This window comes from Gambusia affinis, linkage group LG20 (genome assembly GCF_019740435.1).
Source record: "Gambusia affinis linkage group LG20, SWU_Gaff_1.0, whole genome shotgun sequence".
In the NCBI taxonomy this organism is placed as follows: domain Eukaryota; kingdom Metazoa; phylum Chordata; class Actinopteri; order Cyprinodontiformes; family Poeciliidae; genus Gambusia; species Gambusia affinis.
In genome coordinates, this window is record NC_057887.1 from 9,250,849 (window position 1) to 9,261,574 (window position 10,726).

The 10,726-nt window shown below is 37.9% G+C and overlaps 2 protein-coding genes across 2 annotated transcripts; both read right to left on the bottom strand.

The window, feature by feature from the left end:
- Positions 1-147: 147 nt before the first annotated feature.
- Positions 148-3,799, bottom strand: LOC122823274 (zinc finger protein OZF-like). Its single transcript, XM_044102722.1, has 2 exons — positions 3,308-3,799; positions 148-2,741 (listed from the first exon to the last, which is right to left on the bottom strand). The coding sequence occupies exons 1-2, from the start codon at positions 3,423-3,425 to the stop codon at positions 1,240-1,242; spliced, it is 1,620 nt and encodes a 539-aa protein (XP_043958657.1). The 5' UTR covers positions 3,426-3,799; the 3' UTR covers positions 148-1,239.
- Positions 3,800-5,140: 1,341 nt separating this feature from the next.
- Positions 5,141-8,267, bottom strand: LOC122823258 (zinc finger protein OZF-like). The gene is made up of 4 exons (XM_044102687.1): positions 8,167-8,267; positions 7,807-7,914; positions 7,495-7,712; positions 5,141-7,032 (listed from the first exon to the last, which is right to left on the bottom strand). Exons 3-4 carry the CDS (start codon positions 7,607-7,609, stop codon positions 5,513-5,515), a joined length of 1,635 nt encoding a protein of 544 aa, XP_043958622.1. The 5' UTR covers positions 7,610-7,712; positions 7,807-7,914; positions 8,167-8,267; the 3' UTR covers positions 5,141-5,512.
- Positions 8,268-10,726: the final 2,459 nt, after the last annotated feature.

Sequence of the window (10,726 nt, forward strand, 5' to 3'; positions counted from 1 at the left end):
ACTCTCCAGGCATTTCCCTAATCAGAAGACGCTAACTTCAGGTTCAACTGAGACTTCATGTTCTCCCAGATGACCCTGCCAGGAGAGCTATTTTTATACTTCAACTAGTGGTACATGAATATATAATCACAAGATTGTAATCCATGATGAGTTGTTGTACCCATATTATTTTAATTTAGTAAACAAAAAAACATGAGACATATCTATATATCCACATTAGGCAAAAACTCCACAAAAATGAGCTTAAGACAAATCTGAAAACAATTCACAAAAGACACATTTTTAAATGTACAAATGGCTTGTTTATGTTGAACAATGTTTTCCACAGTTTCAGACAGAACCATGTTTTTCTACAAGGAGGCAATGATTCTTCCAACTAATTTTTTAAAAATAAAAAAAACTTTCTAAAACGTTAAGGCGCAAATTATTTATCAGGTCAGCTCGGACAAAACTGCTTTGCTCAAGAGAATTTTATATTCAGAAAAGTATTTCAATAATTTTTAATTTTAAAGTTACACATGTTGTTCGGTATTATCAAAAAAAATAAATACAATGAAATAAAATACATGAAATAGCTGTTTTAAGGAAATGAAGTGAAATAATTTTATTATTTCATATTTGTAGCTGTGTGGCAGCTCCTCCACCAAGTTGCCACAAATTCTTCACCCCATACAGAATTTATGCAGGTTACAGCAACTCAAATTTAAGACTTTATAAGACTTTTTTAAAGACCATTATGAATGGGATTTAAGACTTGTATCACAACAGAAATGTACAAAAGAAAATTGCAAATAAATAAACTGTATGACTTGGCAATCGAAGTGTGTTAGTGACAAAGGAAAACATTATCCATAAACTGCTGATAAATTTGCACTTAGTCATAATTAACATAAATTCTAACTAGCTTTACCCTTTCTCAAAAGCAAGGGTATCCTAGCAGCTAGCTACTGGCAACCATCTTGACTCACACACTCAAAGTTTTGCATAATAGCAAAGTCCCGCAAGAAAAATGAAAACTACATAGAATATATGAGATTAAACAGTCTTAACACAAGAAAATTTAATACCTGTAATTAACGTACTTAAGGCCAATTTTCTGTTTTCAGGCCCGTTTCCTGACAATTTGAGGCCTTCATTTTAGATACATGAATTTAAGACTTTTTAAGAATGCACGGACATCCTGCTATTGTGTGACGTTTGGTGCACATCTGCAAATCAACACAGTAATCCTGTCATCTGTCAAGCATGAGACATCATGTGTGCTGTAACGTAGGATTTCTTTGTGAACTTTTTACCACAGATATCACATCCAAACGGTTTCTCTCCTGTGTGTACTCTCATGTGCGCCTTCAAATGGATCCTCTGCAGAAAGCTCTTGCTACAAACATCACAGCTGAAAGGTCTTTCTCCATTGTGAATCCTCATGTGTTTCAGAAGGCCACCCTTGACTAAAAAGCCTTTCCCGCACAGCTCACAGTTGTGCGCTCTCTTTCCAGCGTGAGACATCATGTGTGTTTTAACATACGACTTCTTTTTGAATTTCTTACCGCACACATCACAGCCAAATGGCTTCTCCCCCGTGTGGACCTTCATGTGTTCTTTTAGGTGTATCTTCTGTTGAAAGTCTTTACCGCAGTCGCTACAAACAAATGTCTTTTCCCCCGTGTGAACACCCATGTGTCTCTTCAGAGTTTCTTGTTGAGAAAATCCTTTACTGCAGACGACACAAACAAACGGCTTCTCTCCAGTGTGAACAATCATGTGCTTTTTAAGAATGTGCTGAAATCGGAATCTTTTTTCGCACATGGTGCATTTGAACTGTTTATCTCCAGAGTGGACTCTCATGTGCACTGTGAGAATTGACTTTTTGTGAAACCTTCTTCCACATTCATCACATGCAAAAGGTCGCTCTCCGGTATGGAGTCTTATATGCGCCTGAAGATCCGTCTTTTCTATAAACCCTTTCCCACAGAAATCACAGCTGTGCGCGGTTTTCCCACTGTGAATCATCTTGTGTTTTCGCAAACAGTCCTTCCGCCTGAATCTTTTCTCACAAACTTCACAACCAAATGGCTTCTCACCGGTGTGGATCCTAGCATGATCTGTAAGATTGTCCCGCTTTTTAAATCTTTTATCACATTTACTGCAAGCAAACAGTTTTTCTCCTTCATCACCAGCCTTGACTGAGTTACATTTCTCTTCACCATTTACATTTGACTGAGATGCACTCAGGACATTCTCACAATTGTGACTCATTTTAGTTTCAGACTCAGAATCTGACAAAGGTCCCTGCCAGTCCTCATCATTATTATCATCACTGGCTTCTGTGTCAGAGGAATCTGAAGCATTTTTATTTGGATTTTGCTCAAAGGTACATGCTGGATTCAGGTTCATGTCTGGTTCTGGTCCTACACTATCCTTGCTATGGAGTTCCGTTTTTATCTGTTGAGCTGAGCTGCTGATTAGAGCTTCAGTCTCTCGGCTTTCTTCAGTTTTGATCTGATGAAGCTCTAATAACTGAGGTTTCTCTTCATAACTTTCTTTGTTCACTGTAACAACTGTGAAAGGGAACCTGCTGACATTAGTCTTCTGTTCCTTAGGCCACTCTTCCTCCTGATTAGTCCAGACATCCTCCTCCTCTTCCTTTATGTGGAAGGCCTCTGGATGGTGCTGCTGGGAACTGGCGCTCCAGGCATGGAGAACCTCATTTTTAACGTTCAGCATCCGAAGGACTGGGAACACTGAAATTTACATGGACAACAATGATTACTTACAAATTTGACAGTGTTAGAAAAATATCAAATTCTGTTCCTAGACTTATGTTTTTATAGCAACATAAAACCAGGTTGCTATATAAATATTTTCCACTGGTGCCCCCCTCCTACACTCATCTCGCAATTGAAATAGGACTGAAAGAAATTCAGGGTTTGCATTTCACAAAGTAATAGTTTTTAATGCAAGGGTTTTAATATCTGTGGTGTGAAGGAACATTTTTTGTCTCAACGACATAAAACCATCATGGTTAAACAAACAAAGTACACAAGAGGTTTGCACTTTAGTGAACTTATAAGAACACTAGTTAAGTTCTAGGAAACATTTTATGAATTTTAAGCCTTAAACTAGTTTTAATGCAGTACAAATTGTTTCTCCCCCCCCACTCACTCTGAAGGTCTGTATTTCCCTTCCCAAGATGGCGGATACGTTGACGTATAGCTATAACTGTAACTGCCAAGGAAGCGTCAAGCTAAGACGAAAGAACAACCGAACCTCAGTTAAACTAGTTTACCCTCGCAGAGCTTCTTCTTACCAGCTGTTTGATTTCCACCAACTTCCTGCGGCAGATGGACATCAAGCTGTTTCATCTGCACTTCATCTAACGGTAGAGTTTCAGATCTGTGCTGTTCAACATAATCCACTTCCTCCATGGTGTCCGCAGTCAGTAAAAACACACCAGAGGATTGCTTCACACAAACCACGCCAATCAACTCAGATTGCAACCGGGTACAATTCTGTCTCGATCCACCGAGGTATCGACGACGACAGGTATGTCCCCGCAAACCATGGATCACTAATGGATTTTGATCAGGCACCGTTACAGACACACTCTAGGCTTGCGTCCTACGTGTCCCATTGCTGCCATCTGCTGGATACACTTGCTTCTACAACAAGTCAGTCATTTTCTTCGTCGGGATCGGCTGTAAATGAGAGAACGAAGCTAAAGGTCAAAGAAAAAATTTAAAAGACATTAGGACAAGAAAGTCTGGTTGACCTAAGTGAAACTAGTATAGGATCAAGACTAATTAAACAGTGTTAACTAGGGATTAATTGGCATGGGATAACTATATCATAGTGACCTGGAGGATAAATACCAGGCGAGAATAGTATTTTCATCACAATGCAAATAGTTTTTGTCAATGCGGCGGCATAACATAGTAGCAGTGGTTACTAAATATGTGATTCTTTCTGTCCTTGCAGGTAGCATTGTGCCAAACTTTAACTGTTACAAACGCTGTGAGCAGAAGGCCTTTTATTTCTTGTGTGATTCCCCTGGTAATTAAGCAACTTTGGAAAGAAACTCACAGCCGTATTCTTACTAAAATTACATTTGTTACATTTTTATAGCTACATAATAATAAAAAATTGAATAAGAGACAAATTTAGGAAATTAATGAGACTTTTGTACAATCAGCTGCGGTTTTGTGAATGTTAAAATATAGCAATGATAACTGCAGACCAATTTAATAAATGACAATATTATTGAAAAGCACATCTGTCTTAGGAACTTTATCACTGTATTATATAGATTAATCGCACACAGATGGATGTTTGAAAGCCTTTATTTCTGGTCATGATTTTCCACTTAATAAAAACAGACATTTAATATTAGATTACATCAGACCAATAAAAAACTTTTTAAAAACAGAAAAGTGGGCTGAAAAGTATGCTTAATACCTGCTTAAACGTTTTTCCCAAACGGTCATTTTAATCTGGCCACTCATTGGCATATACAGTATATTCCAATTTGTTGAATATGACCATAGTTGTAAATAATTTTAAAGTCGATCATTTCAATTAGAAAGACTATAAGAGTGAATATGTCTAAAATACTAGATTTGAGCTTTCATAATTATTTATTTCATCTTTAATAATTACTTTTATTTCTGCTTCACCACACTTAGATTCCAGGTATCGGAAATTGATTTATGAGTGACTAGCTACATTAGCAAATTAAGATGTCCCTAATTCTATTTTTGACTGGACAAAATACCTATTTGAGATGTGTCAAATTACATTCTGACAAGTATGATGTCAGAATTTTTTAAAACAATATTAGATTATTATAACACGATCATTTCATGGTATAAATGTGGTCATTTCAGTAGATTTCATTTATGCTCACAGTCAATTGCACCATTCATCTCTATTTTATCTTATAAAAGAGGCAATCACAATAAAGATTTATCATGAATGTGTTGCATTTGTGCTTCAATAACCCTAGTTGAAGGAGCAAGATACCCATACATGAGCCCTTTTATCTTTTTTTAAACTGCATCATTAAATTAATTAAAACTTTGGAACGGTGACTGATTATTTATACAAATCAGTTTTTCAAAAGCATGCAAAAGTAAGCACAGCTCAATAATAGTTTTCGGTTTTTAATCACTGATGTCAACAGTATCACCAATGTTTTTCCATAACCAAATAGTCAAAACAGAGGTACACGGTTCTAAAAGAAGCTGCACTGCACATTTTTACCTCCATTGTTATATTTTTCTACCAGCTTCAAATTAAATGAGGCAGAATCTTCAGACACATAATGAAAGAATGAGCAGCTGGAAGGCTTCAAACAGTGTTGTGTCCAAAGTCAGTCCTTACATGCCGGCGTCCTGAAGGTTTTTTTAAGTGCTGCCCTGGTTTTAACATCTGAATAAATGACTGGTTCATAACCAGAGATTAGAGACGTTTAAGGAGTTAATCAAACTTTACATGCAGGACACTGACCGTTGACTGATCATTTCTCTGTTGAGTGGCTTAACATATGAGTCAGAAGGTGGTGCTTTAGCTTAAATTTTCCATCACAAACATTACAGGCAAACGCTCTCGCTCCTGTGTGGATCAACATGTGTCGTCTTAAGTGGATCTTCTGCAGGAAACTTTTCCCACACTCACTACAGCCGAATGCTTTGTCTCCAGTGTGAACGCCGACATGCAGCTTAAGATGTTCTTTTCGAGAAAAGCCTTTGCTACAAATGCAACAAACAAACCGCTTGTCACTGCTGTGGACGCTCATGTGCTGCTTCAGGTTTCCTTGTCGTGAAAACTCCTTATTACAAACACTACAGGCGAAAGGTTTCTCCCCTAAGTGGACTCTGATGTGCAGGTCGAGGTTCGTTTTTCTCCGGAAGGTTTTACCACAAACATCGCAGGAAAACGGTCGCTCTCCAGTGTGAGTTCTCATGTGGTCTTTGAGATAATACTTTACACTAAATGATTTACCACAAAGATCACAAACTGTTGGCTTTTCCCCAGAGTGGAACATCATGTGAACTTCAAGGTGTGACTTCTGATTAAAACCTTTACCGCAATCGTCACAAGCGAATGGTTTCTCTGAACTGTGGAGTCTCATGTGTGTCTGAAGTTGACTCTTCTTAATAAACCCTTTACCGCACTGATCACAGTTATGGGCTTTCGTTCCAGAGTGTATCATAATGTGTCTTCGAGCGTAGTACTTACTTTTGAATCGTTTGCCACAAATCTCACAACTAAATTGTTTGTCACCGGCATGAACCGACAGATGTAACTGAAGATTGTCTTTACAATCACAGTTTTTTCCATTTTCATCACATTTCAACTGGCTTCCCTCACTGATGAGTCTGGAATGTGAATCTATATTTTGTTTGACTTTCAGACATTTCTCATTTAAAGAGCTTGAACACCTTTTTCCTACTCGACTCTCCATGTGTCTCTGAAGAGAATCCTTGGTGATAAAGTGTTTGCCACACTCAGAGCGGCTGAAGCATTTTTTGCCCGTGCTACGTTTCTTATCAATGCTCATGTCCGACTGAGAAGCTATTCTCTCGTGGCTGTTCAGACAATCTTTACTTCTAGATACAAAACCTGACAAAGGTCCCTGCCAATCACCATCCTCCTCAGCCTCACTGACTTCAGTCCCAGAAGAATCCAAAGCCTTTCCATCTGTATTTGGATCAGAGTTCCTCTCTGGTTCTGATCCTCCATCAGGTTCTGTTTCCCTCTGTTCAACAGTCGTGCTAGGTGAGGCTTCTGTGTCTATGTTCTCTTCAATTTTGATGCAATCAAGGTCTGGCAACTGAGGTTTCTCTTCATCATATTCACTCTTCACACTAACAGCAATGAAATCCATCTCTTCCTTCTCATCAAACTGCTCTTCCTCCAGAGAGCTCCAGAGTTCGTCGTCTTTCTCCTTTTTGTGAAAAGATTCTTGGTCCAAACTGCAGTTCCGCAGATCAGGACCCTCTTCTTTAATTACCAAGACCAGCTGATCAGCAGATACTGAAACACACACGGATATTAAATAAAAAGGTAAGACTGTGCAAAATAAATAAATAAATACAATTTAGAATATGATATTTTTAAGGTTTAAGGTATTTAGGTTATTTTTCCTTTGGTGGAGAGGGCACAAGTGCGTACAAAACACCGCCACTTGTGCGGTGTTTTGTAATGGTTGTTTTACTTGCACCCTTCAGAGATCTTCTAAATTAGTTAGAGATTATCATTAAGATAACCAAGCTTTGATGTTTGTTACTTGCATCAGATTGGTTTATTTCTACATCCCGATGCTTTGACCTTCCAATTGTAGTATTCCACCTCATGGTGTACACTGCCTCTGGTGTAATGACTGCAGAGATACTTACTGATGTAATCATTTCTGATTCTTTCTGCAACCTTGTAAACCCTTTTTTTTTTTTTTTTAACTTGCACCCAGAATAACTTTGCTCCTATCCATGCTCTCACCAAGATCTTTGTCGTCTTGTGTCTTCTCTAGTTCTGATGTGGATGCTGCAGGTATGGGGGGCTCCGAGCTGAAACCTCCAGGTTCACCTGCTTCAACCTTCATCATCTCAGTCATCCTCGATCCTCTTGGTATTCTCCTTTTCACTAATCACAACCTTCACTTGTTATAGTAGATCAGGATTTCAGCCATATTACCCAGATCTTCTGTCATTCTGCCGCTGAAACAGAAATCAGACATAAATCAACTTCTGACCAAATAAAGTGTATTATCAGAAAATGTCGACAGCAGCAGAGCTGAAGCGAGTCTGATACCTTGGTTAGTAGTTCTGGATCCACTTTGTGACTGTCTCCAGTCTCTCGGTCCTCAGACAACAAGCTTAGAGAAGGTTTCCACAGACGGTGTGTTCTTCCTCCTACAGGCTAACAAACTGTGTGAACTCGTGTTGCGTGAACTTTTAAAAGCTTCACTTGATTTAGTTTATGCTGTTAGTTGCTTTAGCTCCAGGCTGACTGACAGCATACTCACTTCACTACTTAAGAATAATCATATTCTATACTAGGAACTTCGGCGAAAAATAATCCAAGCGGTTCAGAACAGACACGTAGAATCGATATTACATGGAAATACTGGTGTAGGGCCCGGAAAATAAATCAAACAATTGTTCTACAGACCTTTAAGACGTTTTTTTCTGGAGGACTTAGCCACCAAGCTAAGATCCGGTTACATTCGTAGCATTGGCCAATGAAAGCTCTGAATCGATAAACTACTTCCTCTTTCAACCCTTAGCTTTCCACAATAATAGAATATCAACGAAAGCCTAAAAAACATTGAAAACATGTTATATTCCTATAAATACGTTGTTTTAAATGCTCAAGTCAGTTTATTTAAACAGCATTAATTCACACGGAAAATATGAAGTCACCTTAGAAAAATCAGCCCAGTTCACATAAATCAATATTGAATCAAATTCAGCCCAAAACAAGTTTTTAAATCTTATTTATAACCAGTGTTGGCATAGTTACTTTGAAAAAGTAACTTTAATCGGACTACTGATTACTCCTTGAAAAAGTAACTTAGTTATATTACTGACTACTTGATTTGGAAAGTAACTAAGTTACACTAAAAGTAACTTTTTAGTTACTTTCAGCAGCTGCAAACAACAACGCTCCGCCTCCTGTGAAAATCACATTGAGCTTTGCCAAAACTTAATTGTCAGCTATTTTATAATGGTAACATCAACAATGTGTCTCCACTGATAAGGTTGAACTGAAGAGGAGATTGTACAAAAAAATAAAAAACGTGAGTAATTTGTGTGGTCCACTGTTGTCTGGAAAACTCTAAGGATTTTAAAGCCCTCCCTCCCCCCAGCCTCCAGGTTCTGTGTTACGGCCCTGCGTTTGGTCTCAAAGCTCAGCGCACAGATCTCCTCCTGCAGCTCCACAACTCAGATGGCTGCACAGATTTGTGACTCTTATCGTAATATTAATAATTATAATGGCGTTAAGTTTCCATTATAATTATTGGCAACTACGGACACGTTTATTCGTGGCTGTTTTCACGTTTATTACGCTGTTCAAATTGGTCTCGTTGTTTGCAGTTTTCTGGAGCGCAACGCGCAAGCCTTGAGGTAATACTTTAACTTGACATTAACAAAGACACAGCGGGACGGATCATCGGGGAAATTATGGACAGGGAGAGCCAGAGTAAAACTACCTTAATGACGAACAAATTCTGGGATTTATTATGAGTCTCTGCTTATTTCCAAGCCCAAATGAGCAACTTCACGTTAAAAAACGAGCCCAAAAAGGCGCAACCCGCCGCTCATTACATTTGCAAGCGACTTAAAAAAAATTAAGCCCAAAGCCGCTTGTAATAATCGGACTTGGCGACAGAAACTGAAAATAGTTCCAGTTTTTCCACCAACAAAATGCGCATCTCCCTCCATTGTTTACATTTCTGTCGCATAGAGACGTCGGTCACTCGACAAGACGAGTAGAGGAAATACGATTATGGTAAATAACAAAAGAAGATAGTAACGCACAGTGATTTTGAAAAGTAACTGTAGTCTGACTACTCGATTTGAAAGAGCAACGCGTTAGATTACTCGTTACTGAAAAAAGTGGTCCGACGTCAGTAACGCGTTACAAATTAACGCGTTACTGACATCACTGTTTATAACACATCTAAAAACAAAGCATGATGTTTTTTGAACAGCACGTATTTATAAACATGATGAAAAAGGCATTTTCTAGCAGTGGTGAGTGAAAAATACAGATCATGTGAGTAAATAAGATTTGAGGATAGGTTACCTCTCGGGTGGAAATCTAAGATTTTGTAGCAAATTATTAAATTAGTAGGTAATTTCTTTTTTATTTAAATTAGAATTACATTGTGCAACATACTACTCTACCACTGGGCAATGCAAATAATGCATGCAGAAATAGCAATTATACAGAAGAACTATATAGAAGTTTGACCTTTATTACTGTTATAAAATTGCAGTGTTGTATAAAGTACTAAAAAAATGTACTTAAGTAAAAGTACAAATACATGGACAAAAATGTACTCTAGTAAAAGTAAAAGTACCACATTAACACTTTTACTTGAGTAAAAGTAAAAAAGTACTGGCTTTTAAAAATACTTAAGTATTAAAAGTAAAAGTACTTCCTGAATGCATTACCTAATCACTAATACAATATCATTAAGCGTACCTATCATATTTAATTTTAATAGATGAAATATGTGCCATTTTAATGAACAATGCCACAGATAGAGCATGTTTTTATTGTGTTTACTCTCTGTGACAGTTTAGATTTAGATTTGTGATTCTATGCATCATAATTTCAGGGATGGAAACATCTTAAATCCACATTCCCATAAAAACACCTAGATATTAAATACTGAGAGCTGAAATAAATTTAACCAATATCATTATAATTTCAAACTCTTCATTCTGCTTTGCTTCCATCTCTGTGGCACAATCCACAGTGGTTTCCTACCAACCCTAAAAGATACCGCCCTGGATGTTCGCCCATATCACCCAAGTCAGAAACCACAACTGTCTGCTCCATTAAACATAGAAATTAAGGCAATGCCCCAATGGTAAACAACACTCAACTATGAATACTGTCCAAGGTGCAAGAAGCAAGAAGTAACCAGGCAGAAGGACAGTGACGGTTCTGACCCTGTCTGCCACCATGACAGGTTACCAACACAATCAAAGAGCAATGA